General features: G+C 33.5%; 1 protein-coding gene across 1 annotated transcript; it reads left to right on the top strand.

The window, feature by feature from the left end:
- Positions 1-420: 420 nt before the first annotated feature.
- Positions 421-21554, top strand: LOC140431884 (uncharacterized; the record flags this gene model as incomplete). Its single annotated transcript, XM_072519756.1, has 9 exons — positions 421-585; positions 11376-11664; positions 12013-12176; positions 13790-14026; positions 16760-16941; positions 17235-17399; positions 20242-20424; positions 21092-21290; positions 21389-21554. Coding segments are annotated over 9 exons (1750 nt in total), but the record flags the coding sequence as incomplete, so codon positions are not given.
- Between the last annotated feature and the right edge of the window lie 240 nt (positions 21555-21794).

The following is a 21794-nucleotide window of genomic DNA, read 5'->3' as shown; positions in this document are numbered from 1 at the left end:
ATATCGAATTTTTACCGTCCAGCTGATACAAATTTTATTGAACATTGATTTCGTGCGCGTAATTGACATGCAAAATCGACGTTCGCTTCAAGCGTTGTTTCTGTGTTTATTCTACACAAAAAATGTTTATATAAATTTTTGTTTAAAATTATCTCCGCTACATTTTTTTATTTAAAACAATTTTTTCTACGGTGTACAGATTCTTGGTAAATTAATTTTTTTGCGTTTTTACCCCCCTGCTAGGGGAGTTTTAGGGGGAAGCCCGGGGGTAAAAGTGGTAAACTTTTTTACTTTTTTAAACGATTATTATTCTCTGCAAAATTCAGCTTGTTCGTACGATTTTAGGGGTCAGCTCTCTGAAGACTGGACTATGGAATACATTTTATGGAGTAAAATTAATAAATGTAAATTTTTTTCTAGGCGTTCAACCGGTTTTGTCAGCAAAGGATTATGGCCGACAGAAATGTAGAGCACTTAGGTGTCATGGCGTATGCTGCTCATTTCCAATGGGTACCTGAAAGACCTCCTCTTCACGATCTTATCAACGTTACTCTTAATTCAACGTCTGGAAGAGTTGGAGAACCGGTAAGTAAATTACATCTATTATAAGTATCTTATTTCTATCGTTGTATGAATCTGAATGGCCGACCAATCAATAATGTACGGTTTGCCGACGACACTAGTTTATTAGCGGAATGTCTTGAGGATTTACAACAAATGGTTGACAGAGTGGTAGATGTCAGTGAAGAAAACGGACTGTCCCTAAACACAAAAAAGACACAATTTATGGTAATTACAAAAGCCCAACAGCGCCAAGAAAACATAACAATACATGGAGAACAATTTAAAAAAGTTGAAAAATATAAATATCTGGGTACTATAATTAACGAAAATAATGAGTACAGAGAAGAGATTAAGGCAAGAATAGGACAGGCAAGAAATTCTTTCAACAAACTGGAAAAAGTACTTTGCAGCAGGGACATTTCAATTTCTTTAAAGATAAGACTTCTAAGATGCTACGTGTTCTCCGTATTATTTTATAGGTTGGAGGCTTGGACATTAAAGAAAGATGTTTCGGACAGATTAGAAGCCTTCGAGTTATGGGCCTACAGAAGGATATTAAGAATAAGTTGGGTGGATAGAGTCACGAATGTCGAGGTGTTGAGAAGAATGGGAAAAGATAAAGAGGTTTTAAATACAATTAAAGTCAGAAAACTGCAATATCTGGGACATGTCATGAGGGGCGAGCATTATAACTTGCTGCAATTAATAATACAAGGAAGAATACAGGGTAGAAGGAGTCGCAGAAGAAGAGGCATCTCCTGGTTAAACAATTTGAGAGCTTGGTTTAACTGCACTTCTGCTGACCTCTTTAGAGCAGCGGTATCGAAAGTGCAAATTGACCTTATTAGTTGCCAACCTTCTTAGAGGAGATGGCACATGAAGAAGAATAATGAATCTGTATTAGCACCAGATTTGGTGCTAAGTCGAAATATTGCTGTTAATGAAAGGGATATTGTGCAGACTACATCGTATAAGTACCTAAGATAAGAAATTCGGTTGGGCAGAGACAACCAGACATGTGAGGCAGTGTTTGGTAAATAAAACTATGTATTTAAATCGATCTACCATTATACCTCAAAAGGAAAATCTTTGACTAATGTGTATTACCTGTACTCACTTATGGAGCGGAAACATTAACACTCACAAAAAAGGTAGTGAATAGGATTCGCGTGACTCAGATGGGTATGGAGCGCCAGATGTTGCGTGTTCTCTAAGAGACCGAGTCCCAAACGAAGAAATACGTCGTAGAAAAAAAAAACAACAGACGCTATCGAAAAAATCGCGTCGTTAAATGGAATTGGGCAGAACACGTCGCCAAATTATTAGACAACCGATGGACAAAACGTATTTTAAAGTGGAAACCAAGGCTAGAAGCAATACAGAGCATAAGACGCCCACCAACTAGATGGACTGACGGCCTGAAGCGGGTTAGCAATAACTAGATACAAGCCGCACAAGACAGGGACAGATGAAAAGAGCTGAGGAAGACTCAGCAGGAAGGTTTAGCAGTGAACGCATACAGGTTGCCGATGATGATGAATCTGTATTAAATACTGATTGTTCAAAATTCTCACAAAATAGTCATTAAATATTTGTCTATTCCAAAGATAATTTCTATCCTTAAGCTTTCACTTGGGGTATACCAAGCCACTAATTTCAGAGAAGTACACCTACCTTTTTATTGTGAATCACCCAATCGGTATAATAGTCGGAAAAAGTCCAACATCTGCTGACGTCAGGCAGTAGCCCCCTTGCTTTCCCCAAGTCACGTAAAAACGCTACATGAAAAACACAGTCGGAAAATAGTCGTCGTGGAAGGCACAAGCTCTCACAATGTCTTATCTCACGTGAAACACTTTGAGACAGTCAATAAATATTGGTTGAAGAAGACACAAGTTCTCTTAGTGTCTTATCTCTCGTAGTCTCTTACAAGTACTTACTTGTGTCTTGACTTAAAAAGTTTGAAATAAATCTCCTTGCACTTGTACCAATAACACTCGCTACTCCTTAATTGTACGTTTGAATTGTAAGTGGTTCCTATCGAAATAAGTCGAAGCTGTAAGATATGTGTTGCAGTTTTGCAAGTGTATATAAACATTGTTAAAATATTAAGAAAGTTTTTGCTAGTTCTGATTCTTTCGAGTACAAAAACATAGACGCTATCGAACAATCAAACGGTTTTTAATACATAGTTGCAAACAAAAGACTGTTATTTCATACATTGTATGTTAACAATGAAGCATAGAAAAATTGGTGGATTTCGTTAAAATTACCAATCGCTTTTTTAATTATCACCCACACTTAGCGTCAACTGGTAAAAGATACTTCTTGAAATAACCGCCGTTTTTGCAGTCAGTCAACAGAAAATGGTTCCATCTGCCAAACAAGACACTCGTGTCTTAGTTAGGGGTGAAGGCTGCTCCGCCATCATCAATACCTTCACTACACAGCTAATTACCTTAAACCCATTCGCTGCCATGTTTCAAATCTGGAACAATTGCTAGTTACGCTGCTGGTTACAAGATGTCATTGTTGGTCTCAAATCTGATGAACTATTTGTATTCGATAGTGTCAAAACAAAACGTGCATACTAAATTTACCCACCGGTTTCATATAAGTGGCTTTTGTCGTGTGATTCATATCAAAATTTCAAAGTACAGTTGTATAATTTCTAGTTGGAAAGTTGAATTATAGCTATCTTCTATTGTAAAATATTGCGATCGGGTAAGTATAAGTAATATTATAGGTCCATACAATATATCTATATCGTTTAAATGCTTAACCTCAAATTGAATATATCGAGTAACCTCTAGTTTTTGTTTGCTACAAAAATGAAACTTGGCTGTATTTGTTGCTAATTGAGGCTTTTCTTTTTAGTTTGGAATTATGGATGTGAAAACATTTTATCAAAAGGAAACGAGTTGTTCAGCTAATACTTTGAACATTCTAATCGATGACCCAAATGAGAAGCAGTTTGATTTTGTAGACATATACATTTCTTCTCCACCGGAAGATTCTGAATCATCGAATGGTGTGAATTTCAATGACTTTTCTGATAGGTTTTCATCAAAGATACTGAAAGCCCCAGCTAAGGCAACTCGTATATCACAATGTGAGACCCAAGAAACTAAAGACATGTTCTCGATGATCGATTCTTCTTCTTTGAGTGCCTCTCCTATCGGAGATTGGATATCATTAGGGCGATTCTAATTTTATTTACTGCTGTTTTGAATAATTCGTTAGTGGTACAGCCAAACCACTCTCTTAAATTTCTCATCCAGGACATTCTTCTACGGCCTGAATTTCTGCGTCCTTGGATTTTTCCTTGCATTATATTTTGTAGGAATGTGTACTTTTGTCTCGATGATGAACCTCTATAAAATGTTCAGATGATCAATATAATAAAAGAGCGAATAAATCAAATAGACAAAATGACTGGAAAAGGGACGACTTGCCTCAAGATAAATATCAAGAAAATATCTCACCTTCCAATCGAAATAATATTCACTGTGAAAATGCAATCAATTTCTTTCCAATTTTTTTTGAATGCATAAAAGACGAGACTATAAAGTATGATCAACACAAAAATGCAAACTTATTATTTGAGGTTTCGATTGAAGAGCTCAAAAATATTCATTGCAATCCTACTGATTTCTGGTTATTCTCAAAGGCCCAGAAAAGATATGTGCTGTAGATTGGATTTATATCTCAGAAACGAAGCAATTGGCAACGCAATATCAAGAAATCGGTTAAGAGAAATTTTGCAGAATTTACATTTTTCAGATAACACTCAGCTACAAAAAGATGATAAGTTTGCTAAAATACCACTACTTATAGAAAGAACATTTGAACAATTCATTTATAAAATATGTGCCGGTTGGTAACACCATATTAGTATCTGTTGATGAATTCATGGTACCATACTAAAGCCACCATAGCTATAAACAACGTATTCAAGATAAGCCTGTTAGATATGGGTTTAAATTTTGGTCTCATAATGTACCAAATGGTTATCTTGTGGGTACCGAACCTTACCAAGGGGAAAGGAACCTTACTAGGAGAGAGTAATTTGGGACTAGGTGAATCAATAGTCACATCTTTTGCTTGTCAAAAAATCAGTTAGAGGATCCGTTGATTTATATAAAAGTTCTGATGAAGATATCATTGCGCAGTGGAAAGTTAATGCCATCGTTTATGGGGCTTCAAATTGTTATGACATTCAACCCACAAAATCGATACGTCGTTATTCTATAGCAGAAAAAAATGTATATAATGGTAAACGTTTCCTATGCAATTCAGCAGTACAATAGTCATATGGGAGGTAATGATATAATGGATAGAAATATCGCTTACTATAGACCAAAACTGCGGGTCAATAAATTGTGCTGGCAAATTTTTTTACACCTTTTGTCTGCTTTAACATCTAACGCATGGATTTTATATAGAATTCAAAACAAAAATAAATGCAGTCAAACGCGTCTATTGGATTTATTAGGTTTTAGAAGAAACATTGTGACAGCATATCTACTACTCAATCCTCGACAGCCAAAACCAGATAAGAAAAAGTTAGGAACATTATTTCGAAAAATTCCAGAATCTGTTTCACAAAATATGTCGGTTCTGTATTACCCAATTTCCTTTGCAAAATTTGTAAAACAAACACAAATTTGGATGCGGCATTTGTAAAATTAATGTACATCCTCTTAATTGTTTGAAATCTTATTATGAAGAAAATATATAAAAATTCTAAAAATGTTAACATTATTTTACCAATAAATGTTTAAGTTTAAATTGACGTTGTTAATTTTTTATTACATACTTATGTTCCAAAATTGGAACAAAACAATTTTTAAACACAGAGCTGTTGTGAAAAGTTTAAGAATTTTTTGAATATTTTCTATAAGTTTAGAACATAAAATAGACCTGCAGGTGCTATAAAATTTAAAAAATGAATGTTTTTTTGGCAGCGAATGGGTATAATCAGTGAACCAGCACATATAGAACTTGAGATTATTTAATAATTACACACACAGTGGTGTGATTACAATCTCCCAACACCAATAATTTCTTTTGTATAATTTATGATAAAAAAGTTCAGTTCCTGTTCCTGCATAAAACTTAACTACATCTTTCCACGGGGCCTCCTATATTTCTTCGAAAATTGTGAATATCTTTGGATATAAAATTTTTTAATTTATCTGTCAAACTTTCATGCCAGACTTTATAGAATACCTGTGTATAGTCAAGGAAGGATATTTGAACAGACTTCCTTTTCTTCCAGCGATCTTCCGATAATATTTGTCATTCTGTTTTCTGGATCGATTATGTAGAGCTGATTCCTAAGCACAGTTTTTTTATTTACGTCTCAACGACCAATTTAGTTAGAATAACGGGTTGAATAGAATAGCCGTGTAAACTATTGTGACTGTAGTTGCTAAACTTCTAGAGCCTACTAGCATGCTCTTGAGACAAAATAGTTTAGTATTTATGCATTTCATTATTGGCTTCGTTTTGAGAAATATTTCAACAGTATTTTTACTAATATGCTGTAATTCTACTGCAACATTGTGTATGTGGAATAAAAACAGGAAGAACGTGTTTGAAAAAATTGATTAACGTGGAAAATCCTTCACGTTCGGTTGACTATCATAGATTCAATTCAAGCAGTTTTAAGCGAAACGTAAAACAAAATATAGACTTACGAGGGCAACAAGAAAAGTTCTAGGTTTGGTAATGAGGAAAAATTTTTAATTTAAAATAAATGTACTTATTGGTGATCGTAGCTATTTTTTACAGTTTATGAGCAACTTAAAGACAAAAAGTCATGCGCTTCTTGCTTGATGCGGATTTTTTTATTCATAAATTTAAATATGTAGAAATTATTTGGCTAAGAGTTGCCTGGTTTACGTTATATATAATGATTTTTCAAAGGCTTTCGACAGAATTCATCACGGAGTTTTTTTCGAAGATGCTGTCCATTTTGTAAAATTATTTGCCGTTGGTAATTCCGCTCTCGTCAACGTTAAATATTCGGTCTTCCTTCAAGTTAAATTTTATGTATAATTGTTGCAAATTATTAAAAAAGATGGTAACTTGATCTTTATTAAATGCCGAGATCCTATTTATGCTGGTACATTCAGGCTTTCTTATAGAAATGTCTGGATGTCTCTTTAGGAAGTCCTAATACCAGTCTTTGGCTGTCATTTGCGTCTGAGCAATAAAATTTCTGGTCAAACCATGAAATATCTTCGCTATCTTTAGAATGTGCTCTATTAAGTGTTTTTCTTGATCAAGAGAAAAAGTGCAACGCTTTTTAACATAGGGATTTACGATGTTATGCCCATCATCAACACATTTCTTACATTTTCGAATAGAAGATTCTGGAATATTGAACCTTCTTCCATCTTCGCGCATTTTACCACAATTTTTAACCGAAGTCTAGAGCCGTGCTCATAATTTCAGCATCCCAGGACACCTTTGTGGTTTTTCGTTTATATTCTGGCATTTGTAAAATAATGGCTTTTCTAATAAAACATTTTATATGAATGTTTAGACTTATTTTGTTGCAGAATGTTACTAAGAATCGCTTGATTGAAAAATCTATTTTCAATTTCATTGACAGAATTTATGGCAGTCACAAAACTTAACAAAATGCCTTTATATACCTTGTCGGCTAATGGTGCTCAATGCGCACCATTAGACGACCTTCCACTTCACCACATAATACTACACACATAAAATTGGATAAAGACAAAAAAGAATCGGACAAAACTAACTCTACCAATGTCTACAATGGTAAATAAATAACGTGTATATGTATTTTTTAAACTATATTTCTATCAAGAATAAAACTTACCGCTTATTTTCTTAGAAACACAAATAATAAGATACCAAGGGAAAACATGTAAACGATAACTACCAACCGGTAAAGTATCTCCCGACGTTCGTTTGTGTAGGATCTGGCGGATGCTAATATATGGAGCGACATATGTCATTTTATTAGATAGGAGATTAGAAACATTAATGCGCAGAATTAACCGACGCGTGCCATTAGCCGACTCTCCCTAAGGATGGGTTTGGCCATCCCCAATATTCTTCGGATTTATAAAGAACGAATTTATGAAGAAATGCCATATGAAAAGGTGGTGTAGTCACCGGATAACAAGAAAATTATCATAAGATTGATAAACACAGAAGAGGAAACGAGGAGATGAAAATAATCGTAATTTTACAATTTTATTATAGTTCCTATTTAGTTTATTTTTTATCTTATTTTTTCCTACGGCCTCATTTGTTGTATGGCGTAGATATATATGCTTTTTTTAAACCGGTGTAGATCGATCGGCTTAGGGTAGGAACTTTTCACTTATCCCTCGTACAAGAGACTTTTTTCAACATTAATAACCATTTTTACCTTTAATTTTATCTCAATGCCTGTTAATCAACATATCTTAATAGTTCTTTAATGAAACACCGTCTACCTAATTTAGCTACCAGCTATAATAGTCGTTCCTTTAGAATTAACACCGAGATACACATAATTATTATTACAAACACGTTAGCTTCCTGTTTAAAGGGGTATCGAGTGTTGTCACGGTACTAAAACAACTAAAAATACACTTTGTACTTGTACCTCTGTTAAACGAAAGTACCCAGTTGCTAGTGAGATATCTTTCGCAGATCCTGCGAAAACTTAACAATATTCTAGGTACGTTCGGGTTTTCTTTTATTTTGTAAAGATAATGGACGGTTATAAACGTGTACGCGAGGTGATTATGGGATTTTGAAGATGGATCAGTTCTCACGTGAGTTTAATTGTTTGCTTGTTTTCCAAGTCAAGGTTGGTAATTGAGAGGTTAAAATGTCTAGCGTATATGGTTACAAATAATTACATACGGTAAATATTTACTAAATGTTTTATTTTCAATAAAAAATTGATCATAGAGTATTTAATATTTATGGCTGCTTTGTTGCGTAGGCTTGACAGGGACAGTGACAATACCAAAAGAAGGAAACTAACAAAGTTATAGATATTAAGTTCTGTAAATTTTTTGTTATCGTGTTCGGTGTAAAGTTTGCAGTTTTCTTCCCCAGACTGTCTACATAATACTTTTTTTTTTCTATTTTTTACGTTTTGCTTTTGGTTTATTTTTATTTTGTTCATTATTTATAGCACCTAACTTTTATAGTGAAATGACGAAATAAAAAAAGCTAGTTTTACCAAAAAAATATTGCTCTGAAGTCTCTGAAGCTATTTTCTTGTGGCATCTTAATGCGATTTACTGTTTCTATTGGGAATTAGTTAAAATAAGTTTATTAGACGTTTCGATTTCCACTTCAGATATCGTTCACAAAAAAAGTTTGACGAAAAATGATTCATCATCATCAGTGGCGTTACAGCTCTTTATGAGCCAAAGCCTTCTTTGGCTTCAATGGAGATGGAGAATGGAGAACAATCCTCCATTCGCCCCTGTCTCTGGCAACTCTTCTCCATGCTCTAATTCCGATAGACTTCAAATCATTTTCTAGGTTGTCTTGGTACCTAAGTCTCGGTCTTCCTCTTCTTCGTTGTCCGATCGGCCCTCTTCGGTCAAAAACTTTTCTGACTATGGCATCTTCCTCTCGTCTGATTACATGACCTATCCATCTGAGGCGTGCTACCTTAATGAATTTTACAACGTCAGGTTCTCCAAATTTTCTATACAACTCAAAATTGTAACACCTGCGCCACAAACCTTGTTCTTTTATGCCTCCATATATTCGTCTTAGTATTTTTCGCTCAAAACGTTTGAGCAATTCTTGGTCATTCTGTGTTAGTGTCCAAGTTTCTGAACCATATGTTAGCACTGGTCTTATTAGTGTTTTGTATACAGTCAGTTTAATTTTTCTAGGCATTTTTGAGGCCATCTGTCTTCTTAAGCCATAGTAACACTTATTGGCGAACACTATTCTTCGGCGATCACGGCGATCACGAAAAATGATTAACAGTACTCAAAAGAGACGAAGATAGGATGGATACAACATAACAACCCGAGTAGTGCGCGAGAGGTAGGAATGTCCTGATTGGACGGGATTCAGATATCGGAATGGGTGCGCAGAAGTATTGGATTATCTTAGTATATTTAGTATAGATCCTATTATATATTATACTATGATATATTTATACATAGGTGTGACATTGGTCTCTACACTTTTGATAAGAAAGTTGCCAGCTTAGGGAGTGAGAGGGAAAGATAATTTTAGCGACCACCGGGATATATACCATAGTACCACAAATCTAGCAAATGACTCATATTTCCAATGTAAACCTTTGTGGGTCTGAGAAGAAAGGAAATCGACGAGTAAAAGGCGTGTGGTTATTATCAAAAAAATAATCAGGATTTTAGAACGAAATGGTTGTCATTAAAATTATTTTATAGAAAAACCCTTTATCCAAGGATTATGTTTAATTCCTATTGTCAAATGATATTTAATGACGTGGGGTTAGAAAAATGGTCCTCTAGTAACTTTTAGCACAGATAAAACTGAATTACTTTAACAATTCTTGGTACGAAACAGTAATAGTAATAAATAGTTTACCTTAACCAAATATTTATTTCCATAAAACATGAAAAATATGTTCAAATAAAAACTAACATTATATATAATCTAATCCTGAGTCATCTATGTCATCTTCAGATTCATTAGTAGTATCTTCGCCTAGATCCATAACTACGGGTTCCATGATAATTTCAATAAAGTTATTAAGGTTCCACATATTCAGCTCTTCTTTGACTACATGCTCGATACAGTTTATCCACGACTGTGAGGTCACGTTGCTGGCGGCACTGTGATTAATCAGATTTTTTACATCATTTTATGTATACAATTTTTACATCATATATATATATATATATATATATATATATATATATATATATATATATATATATATATATATATATATATATATATATATATATGAAGCAGGCCTGCTGCTTCACTTTTCATTTGAGCCTATATAAGTTCTATGGGGTTTAACTCACAATGGTATGGCAGCAATCGAACTACAATTACGCCTCGTTTTCCCGCCATTTCATCTAATACATATTTAATATATTTATCCTTATGACATCGTGCTAAGTTTAGTAACCCGATTTTCAAAATTGGTTCATTAAATTTAATGTGAAAACCATTTTCCATTATGATCTGCATCCATTTCCACATTGTAATCCTGAGCCGATTATCGTCAAATAAGATTTAATGACATGGTATAAGATTTTTAGATAATCACTAAGTTTATTGTGTCGTTTCGGTTGTTTGGCTTTTATTTCTAATTATCAAGATACCTTATTAGTTGACCGCGACTTTGTTAATTATGTGGGCTACCACAAAAATGGCACGAATTACAAAAAATGTTCTTAACCAACTATAAAATCACCTTTTAATGTAAAAGTATGATAGCATAGAACGATGAATCCATTAGTCTTGAGTTATTGGTAACAATAAAAAATACAAGTTGAAAGATGTAAAAAAGTTCTTTATTATAAAAGCCTTAAATACCAGCTGATGTCAAAGTGGATTTCAAATGTCCCTTCAAATTCAATGGTTACAATTATATAGCTAAAAATAAATACATAAAAACTCTTTATCACCAAAGAAGGCAAAAACCGTTTTATCAAAGCAAGTTATAGTGAGCTATAGCTCAGCATTAAGCAATTTTTGCCTTGGTCCGAGGTAATGATTAGTGTAAATTGTTATTTGAATTAATTGACCTACAAATTAGGTAATGTTATAATAAAATTTTGTTTTCATTTTATTTTATGTTTCAGACTTACTATCAAGTAACTCTACTCGACTCTTCACTTTCCTACTCCCAATTATCCACTGAAATCCGCGGTCCAGACAACAAAATATACCTGGGCAGCAAGCTACAACAAGGAAAAGGAAATTTTGTGCCCTCTAAAGTGGGTATGCATGAGATCATCGTGCAATACGAAGGAGAAGAAGTCCAAGCAGGTCATTATTTTAGAGTTTTACCACCACTAGTAGAAGTAGCACCCCCAGGTATGGCACCTTGTGCTCTGGGGTCTTTGGTGCAGGTCCTAGTCAACGCTACTGGTAAGAACTTTTATAGTTATTGTACAATGTTACATTTTATACATACATTTATTTTTATCTTGATGCTTTTACGAAGGTGGAAACATCCTTATGCTTAATTCGAAGTTATAAATGATCGTTCTATATTTTTTAAAGAATAGATTACAATAATTCTAAATAAAATTGGATGTTTCCTTACTCCTATATGTTCCTTTTAAAACTATCGATCCATCTTCCTTTTGGACGACGTCCTATATTATCGAGGTTTCGATTTCCAATCCATGCAGCGACAATTTATAAATTTACTCATAAATGGTTTAACTGCAAATAATATATTCTTTAAAAAATCCAAATATGTTCTGTTTTAAGGTGCACCAAGAAGAGAAGACATCTTAGTAACAGCGTATAGTCCCAGTGGAAGACCACTAGATTGTCCCTTGACAGTTATAGATGGAACTAATAGTGCCACCTTCAAACCGGATGAACCAGGAGAGTGGAGAATAGAAATAACTTACCAGGGAAAACAAATTCAGGTATATATAATTCTAGTATTATTTAATTATTCTTTTGATTTATGCTTGTGACTAAAATTGTACATAGGTATATATTTTATGCAATGCTTGTTTCCATATATTATTTAAAAGACCACCAGAGACATGCAAATAGTGGTATGGAGGTTGGGCATTAGTACATCAATGAAAAAAGAACCACGGAGTGAAAAGCTGAAAGAAAATAAGAAAAGTGAGAACTAACTGCAACCAGATAATTAAATTATTTAAAAAGTTATGAAAAAAATTGTAAAAGGTTCATTCTCAACAGTAAACACAATAATGACATGAATAATGATAAGACGAAAAGCGTAATCCTTTGATTGCTGTCTTTTTTAATCGTTTAATTTTTAAATCGCCGCTTTGTTAATTCTTCTATAAGTTAATTTGAAAATAGTGGAAATGTTGAAAACAAAAGTTTTCACCTTTTTATAGTTAGATAAAATAAATTTCCATCAAGTAACGGTCGAATCCATCACTTAATTTGAAAATATTTTCGTAAGACTCTATGAACATTTTTAAAATTTTTTAGCGCTTAATAAACTTTTGTTAGATATATCACCCTATACTAACAATTGTACACTTTTATGACAAAAAGTTCCTGTCGTTTCACAAATAAAAAATTGAATGTTTCATTGTTCATAGATATTTTGAACATGAAGACGATTTTTTACCACTTTTTTAACACAATTAATGCTATTTCTTCAGCATATTATGCAAATTGATTTATTTTGTTTCTTTTAAACTATTATTTTATGTTAATTTGATGTGCCGCTCCACAGTTCAACAAAACTATAAACGTTTTTATGAACAATTTACAAGAATTATGACAAAGCATGATTTATAAATTAATTTATCAGATTTAAAAAAAATATGTCGGACAAACAGGAAGAAGCTTTAGAAAACGTATACTTAAACACACGAAGTTTATTGAATATAATAAGGTCGACTCCATATGTGCACTTTACGTTGTTGAAAACAGACATATTCTCAATAGAAATTTAATCATTGGACAACTAAAAAATCGTCTTCTGTTAAGTCTATTCGGTATCTTTTCTTTACTAGAAACTTTTGCGTATAATTCTTTTTATATGAGCAGGGGGCTGGCCCTACGTCTCTACTCCCAACTTGGAGGACCAGGGACTCTTCTGTTGAGGTTACTGTACCATAGCCGATTTGTTCCAGTTTTATGGCACTGGAAACTTGTCATCACCCACTGCAAAAGCTGCGTAAGCAGCAAAAAGCTCCACCCATTTTGGTAGCATTAAACGAAAACGACTGTCTTTTTCTGTATTTTTGAGCTGTACGAAATGTGTAAAAGATTTACAAATTTCAGCAAGAGCTTTGCTACGGATTTGATGAATTGAGAAGCCGAATATTTAAAAATAAACGGCAAAAGGAACACAATTCGTCAAACTTTCCGTAATTCCATTTAATTGAAGCTCTGCATCTGGATGTGGTTTACGACCAAAGACTAAATTTGGTTTTGTTTGAGTTTATTTTAATGCCCATTTCCTCTTCTGCAGAAATGAATTGACATATTACTATGTCATCTTAAATATGTTTTATTAATTTGTTTATTACTTTTTTATTTTTAGGGAGGTCCTTTTACATGTTCAGTCTTCGACCCGAATGGGGTACAAGTGTCTGGTATAGAAGGAGCGCTGCCTCTGATTCCGCATGCCATTGAAGTAGATTGTAGAGGTGTTGGAGTACCAGGAGAAGTTGTAGCGGATATAGTACACGACAAGAAGTCCGTTCATTGTCACGTGGAAAAAATAGACAATTTCCATTATAGGATACATTTTACGCCAAAAGATGCTGGAAAACACAGGGTAAGCACAAAATATTTTATTTATAAAGTGCTCTTTTGTTGAAACACTTGTGATGTTTTTCGATCTTAATGGATTATCGCATGCTATGTGATTTGAGAGAACAAAAAGAAGCTATCGTGTTGGAATATTCATAATCTAAGTTAGGACTATTTGTCGAATACGAGAAAGCATTCGATACCATAAGCCATCAGAAAATGGAAAGACCATCGCTACACTAACATAATCAAATATGCAGATGCAGACTAAAATGTCCGACGAAAATAACTGACGAAGAGAGGCAACATGTTCACACAATTTATTGGTCTTTATCAGACAGCAACAGACAACGGGACTTCTTGAAAAAAATGTGTGAAAAAAAGTGAAAAATTTTAAACCTATATATATATATATATATATATACCGATTTTTATTCGCCACGCCCTTCCGGTAAGGATCTATGGAGGAGTATCACCGAGCCGCAAGCCTTTATCTCTTGCCGTACTGCTCCGCCATAGGCCGATCAGACACTAGCATATTCTAGTCTAAAGGTCGGTACACATATACGAGCCAAACGGTATGCATACGGTATGCATACGGTATGCGAACGCTATATTCGTTAATGTGTACGGCAGAAAAAACCGCTTGCGTACTGTTTCATCGTGACTCGTCGCGAACCAAATTGTTGCGGTTTATTTCACGACTTCAAAGGAAGCTCGTCTTTCAGTTTGGACGGCGCTTACTAGACGCAGCGAACATTTTTATTGTGTCATCAAATCGACATTGTGTGTATGACGTGTTCCTTCCTAGAGAGACGTGAGAAAACAGTAAACTGATTATTGTACATATTTTTATTTTTGTTAAACAAGCAAAAACAGGAACATAAATCAGTACTCAAATTATAAATAAAATGAATCATTCCGCACATGTGTGTTCGTTGTTGGTTTGTCGCTTTCCATGGATCGAGATAAGTATGCGATCAGTACGATGTAGAATATTTTTCAAGGATCTGTACGCGTACGGTACGTATACCGTTCGGCTCGCATATGTGTACCCACCTTAAGCCGCAGAGTCATCTAGAATTTTAAACTGCTGCGTTAGCCTTTTTTTATTTTTCTGTACACCGAGCTGGGGCTCGAACCCACATCCACTGAACCATTCGACAGTGAAGCGAATGAGAATCGGCCGCCTAGCCCGCTTGGCTATCTGAATGACAAAATCTCAAAAAATCTTAAACCTACAGATTACAAATACAGGTTTTATAGAAAATGAAAGAAGAGGTGGTAACGAAAAAGTTGGATGTCCAAGGATAGATGATGAAAGAAAGAATTTTGCAAGAAGGCACATAGATTCTTTCCCTGTAATAAAATCTCATTACTGCCGAGTACGCGCACAAAGAACATATTTAGAGGGGGACTTAAACTTATCTGAAATGTATCGATTGTATTTGAAACAGTGTACAGAAAATAATTGTCAGCCTATTCAAAAGCATTTATATGAAAATATTTTCAATACTGAGTATAATATTTCGTTTTTCAGCCAAAAAAGATGCATGTTGTTTCTGTGAATATTTTAAAAATAGAAGCTGAAAAACCAGGAAAACTTTGATACTACATTAATGCAAAGAACCAAAGTCGATTAGAAAAAGAAAATGATTAGATTAGATTGGATTAAAAATGTCTACTTTGTCAACTGCAGTATGTTGACTCTGAGATAGCGCGTAAGTTGTGACAGAAGTGATTTTTTTTTAGAAAAGAAGGCTTGCCTGTTGTTTGCTAAAATATTTGAGGGATCATGTTACGGTAAAACATGTCATATTTTATTCAGATAAGTGCCCTTATAATTAAAAGCATTACTTATAAGTTTTTTTGTGGTAGGACACACCCAGAGCGAGGCCGATGCAATGCATGATCTTATAGAACGTGAATAAAAAGTGCTCTGAAAGGGGGACCGCTGTATGTACCTTCACAACTAACACCTATAATAAATTTAAGTTTTTCGTGTTGGAAATCTCGTGTTTATTAAATAAACACGAGCTTTCATGGATATTAAAGCTTTGGTAAAAAACACAGATAACTATATCAAAAATAATAGCGGAGAAGCAATTAAATGGAGTGATGTGCATATTGTTCAAGTAGAAAAATCAGCTCCCTACACAATTTTCAGAATTCAAAAGTATAAATGTTGATCGGAGAACAAGAGGACAGTGAACAGACATTAAGCTAAACCCTGCTTATAGCTATCCACCAGGTATTTCACCTTTAAAGAAAAAAGACCTAATTTCCTTGTGCAATTCTGGGCCGATCCAAAGAGCATATTGGGATTTTTATCACGGCCTTCCTGTAGCCTCCATAACGGTAGACGAAGAAAACATATCTGATTAATAAATTAAGGTTTTGTGGTATATCTAATAAATAGAGAACCATACGTTTTTTTTTGTTTTATTCAAACCAATCTCATACCTAATTTGAACTTTCAATGAAATATGAAAAATCTTTAGTTCCAAAGTGTAACAACTAGACAAATACCTTTAAATTACTTATTATATATGTATATATTTCTTTTTTAATAACATCACAGTTTAGCTTAAAATATGTCGATTATTAATATATTAACAAAATAATAAAATTATCTGACACAAATATGTTGGAGAAAAGATTTTCCCTGTTTTCTGACTTGTTACACTTTGGAACTGGTGTATTATATATATATATATATAATATATATATATATATATATATATAATATTACTTTTAGGTTTACGTCTACTTTAATGGTTATGATGTAAAAGGATCGCCATTTATGATGAGAGTTGGTACACAAAAACGTTCCAAAATAAGTAGCAGTCCGACTTCTCCCTACAGAGCGAGCCCTACAAATAGATTTAACAGTCCTAGTCCCAATCTGTCAACGCCCACAAAAAATTCCAGTTACACTAGGTAAGAAATAACTTCCTATTGCTGTTGTGTTATTTTTTTTTATTTTTTTTTGTCGGCTCAATATCTAAAGAACATATTAAATCATTGTTTGAATATAATCTTTTTAAAATATTTTTACATTTTCTAATTATCTAGAGACACTGGTAGAGTTGGTAGAAAAATTTGACAATAAAATTATCAACAGATTTGCTTTAAAATGATTTTTATTTTTGATTTATTCTGATATCAAAATATTATGGCTTATAAACCTACCAACATTTCATGTTTATTTGTTTATTTAATTATTTTTGTAGTTACAGGCAAAATGCTAGTCCACTGTTGGACGAAACTCATAAGTTTGCTCAAGATTACCACATGAAATCTGTATCTGAAAAAAGATTGCCATCTAGTTCGCCTATATACCAGGACCGTACGCACAGTCCCAGTTATAATCAAAGAAACCACAGCCCCGTTTACAGGTAAATTATGGAATGTACAAATAAATAAAAGAAAATAATAATGACATAGATAGGTAGAATTGTATAAGTAATTTTTTGTAGAATAAGTAATTTTATTTTGAAGTAAATATTGATGATGAATACTGAAGCAAGTTAGAACGAAGATGAGAGACACTGAAATCATAAAATCCAAAGAGGTGTTAAACAAGGTTATTATTTAACCTGTACTCAGAGAAGTTCTTTGAACGAGCTCTGGATGAGGCGCAAGAAGATATTGAAGTCAACGGAGGAATTGTTAATAACATCCGATATGCGGTATTAATTGCCGGAAGCGAACAAAAACCACAAAATCTTCTGAAAAAATATAATCATTACTCCTGAAAAAGTTAAACATCATCTTCAAAGTTTAAAAAATAATTCGTCTCCTGGTCTCGATTTAATATCTTCTTTATTTTTAAAGAAATGTTCTGATGCTTTAGCTTACCCACTATATGTGATTATGTCCTTATCATTCTCCACACATAGTTTGCCCCCTATATGGAAAACCGCATCTGTAACACCGATTTTTAAAAAAGGGAACAAATTGAATCCTAATAACTATCGTCCTATCAGCTTAACACCTATAATATCTAAGATAATGTAATCTATTATTGCCAAGACAATTTCCGATTTTCTGCAAAATGAACTGGTTATACCAGAACAGCAGCATGGTTTTGTCAAAGGACATTCTACAATGACAAATCTTCTCTGGTGTGTCAATGAATGGTCAAGAGCATTAGACAGAAAAGCCCCAGTAGCCGGGGTAACCCCAAAGCGAAGACTATTACATAAATTGAAACACCTTGGTATCCGTGGTCAATTACTGAGATGGATCGACGCGTATTTAACAGATAGAAAGTTTTGTGTTAGAGTTGGGGACTCTTTCTCAGTTGAGAGAACGGTTTTAAGTGGGGTACTGCAAGGATCAGTTTTGAGCCCACTTTTATTCATAGCATACTCAAGTGATCTACAATTTCTATTTGAAGCTATTTTCCGATCCCTCCGTAAATTTACAGTTACTACAAGATGACCTTGATTGCATATCGGAATGGTGCTCTACTTGGATGCTGCCTTTTAATGTGGACAAATGTATAGTTCTACACATGGGTAAAAATAATCCGTGTCTTCCTTATCTATTAATGGGCGCGTGTTAAAAACAGTGAAATCACATAATGATCTAGGTGTTATAATTAATAACAATTTAAGTTCGTCGGAACATTTTTTGCATATTTCTAAAACAGCTAACAGTAAATTATATCTACTAAATAAAACGTTTGCGAAAGTGTCATTTATGAGCTCAGTTCATCTGTATAAACTGTACATTCGTCCAGTTCTGGAATATTGCGGAATTATTTGGTGTCCGGTATTAGTGAGCGATCCTAATATTTTCGAAAACGTACAGCGGCAGTGCACTAGGATGTCTTTTGGTCGCTCAAGACCTACGTATACAGAAAGACTGAATATGGCCAATCTCACTACATTTGAACAATGTCGACTTCGAGGCGATTTAATTATTACGTTTCGGATAGTAAAAATACAACTTTGGAAATGTGGGGGGGTATGTTTATATTAGACAATGACAATCGTCTTCGTGGCCACAAACTTAAGTTTAAAAAGGAGACTTTTTTAACGACAACTAGACAATTTTTTCTCTGTAATCGAGTGTTCTCGATATGGAATAGCCTTCCGGCTGAGATCATAGATGCTCCATCTGTCATATTTTCAAAAATAAACTGGATGGCCATTTGCTTCAATATTTAACATTTAATATTTATTTAGTTAGTTAGTGCTTAATATGTAACTATTGTAATGTAACCATTATTTGCACACTATATAACATTGTATTCACATGGGCATATGGGTTTTGAGACCCCTGCTCAAATTTATTGTAAAATAAATAAATAAATAAATAAATAAATAAATAAATAAATAAATAAATAAATAAATAAATAAATAAATAAATAAATAAATAAATAAATAAATAAATAAATAAATAAATAAATAAATAAATAAATAAATAAATAAATAAATAAATAAATAATAAATAAATAAATAAATAAATAAATAAATAAATAAATAAATAAATAAATAAATAAATAAATAAATAAATAAATAAATAAATAAATAAATAAATAAATAAATAAATAAATAAATAAATAAATAAATAAATAAATAAATAAATAAATAAATAAATAAATAAATAAATAAATAAATAAATAAATAAAAATATCCATTCTGGTCCGTATCTCCATCCATTTATCCTATGGTTCTACAGCCATAGCAATTCGTGCCCCGACCTCCCCCACTCAGGAAAGTTCTTCATTTATTACGATATGTAGCCATTCCTCCCAGAGCTTTCTCGATCTTCCATTAGCCTCTGCATTCTTGCATTTAACAGTTTTTTTGGAATGCTAATGCTATAGTTCCAGCGCTTTCTTCTGTTACCTTTTTTTACGGATGTTAAGGTAGCGAGTCAGGTCCATTCTTTAAATATTCAATGCCCAGATGCTCGTCCATTTTTCTTTGTCAGTAGGATTTTCTTCAGTTCAGTGGGTGTTATTGAGATTTTTTTTATAAAATATGACTATTATGACTGGAAAGATTGGTCAATATTTTCAATAAGAATTTTTGGACAATTTTCACTCAATAGATTTTGATAATAATCTTTCCAATCTTTTAGCTGTATTAAGCTGAAATAAAATTTTTCCTTTCTAACCATTCTTAGGAAAATCTTTAATATTTGCTTGAAATATCCACAATATGTAACATTCAAATTTATATAGGGATACTTTTGGTTTGATTATTAAGAATATTTTTTTTTTAGAACTGCTAGTCCAAATTTTCATCCACCTAGTCCTAGTTATCGTCCCAACAGCCCACCCATACAGGGACGAGACAGTCCGGACTTCATTACTAGTCGAAAACTAAACGAAAAGAGGTACGACTTCACCAACAAGATGTCGTCAATGAGGCTCGAGGATTCTAGGAGTCCTAGTTACTTAGAAAGGTAAGCAAAGTTTCCGTTATTTAGATCGTTAGTCAATGAATAAATGCGACTCAGTCAATTCAATACAAATGGCGAAAATTTCCAAGCAATGGCTTACAGTGCAGACCATAGGATAAATATGATCGTTTTCGTGGTAGTGGCGTTGGAGATGATAGCAAATCGATCAAACCATAGACATATAATACCTAGAGTGCTTGTTGCAATCTAAAACCGTTCCCCCAGTGCGACAGAGAGAAAAAGATGCGAGCTGTAATTGCATCTCTTTCTAAGTCCGACAGCAAAGACAATACAACGTTGCTACCTCTCCTATTACGTCAAACGTATAAGTTGTATTTAAGTTGCCACCCCACTTGTCTTTGAAGATTGTTTGGTATTCACATGGAAAGATCACATGGTCGATAAATGCCGTCCATTAAAAAGACATCCAAGTACTGCTCTCATCTTTTTTTCTTTCGTACTAGGGGAACATTTTTAGATTGCAACGCAAAGTGTAGGCATTGTCTGTCTATGGATCAAATCATCCCCTCCATTATGTCTAACCATAACACAATTCTATTGACATTTGCTATGGTTTTTATATTTTCTCGATAGATTTGGTAAAATTCGTAAAGAAAATATGTATGTGAATACTAAATTTCACAGTAAATAATCTATATCTAATTTGTAGGTCCAGTCCAGACGTAGGCTTCACTTCCACCTCTAGATATGATAAAAGAGTAAGTGAAAATCGAGTATTTACAAACTCATCATCGAATGGTGTAGACACAACTCCAATAATTAAAGTTTCATCACTCAATGACCAATCTTCCTCGAGAAGAGATTCCTGGGACGCCATAGCAAAAACCAAAATATTTTGTCGGACAGAAGTTTGGAATCTTTGGCTAATTTGACTGAATCACAGCTGGATACGGAAATAAGAAGAAGAAAAGCTGAAGAACATTCTAAATTTGTATTAAAAGAGCAGAGCTATCAGACGAACTATAATGAGAACTATTCTTCAAAGAAATACAGTGATAGTTTCGGAAGAAATTCACCAGTATACAGTAGGATAAGGAAAGAGGGAGGTGCTTCGTCGGTTAAAGTTCAGCCTGTTCCCGATGGGGTGCTAGGTCAACCAGTAGAATTTGAAAGTAAGTTATTCCAAGTCATTCAATAGATTTTTGAAAAATATTAAACACATTATTTTATGTTTTTCGATCCGATGTAAATTTCGTGAAAGATTCGACCATCCCGCTTCTTTTGGCGCACTCGGCATAATATAACATTACTTTTACATAATATTAGTACTGTTGTTTAAATACAATAATCTCAACCGTGTTCTAGAAAAAAGCAATTGAACAGTTAAAAGTATCGTAAACATATTTCCAATA

This window comes from Diabrotica undecimpunctata, unplaced genomic scaffold (genome assembly GCF_040954645.1).
Source record: "Diabrotica undecimpunctata isolate CICGRU unplaced genomic scaffold, icDiaUnde3 ctg00001134.1, whole genome shotgun sequence".
NCBI classification, from domain to species: Eukaryota; Metazoa; Arthropoda; class Insecta; order Coleoptera; family Chrysomelidae; genus Diabrotica; species Diabrotica undecimpunctata.
The sequence above is the reverse complement of the archived record's forward strand: the minus strand, read 5'-3'. Positions and strand labels throughout refer to the sequence as shown.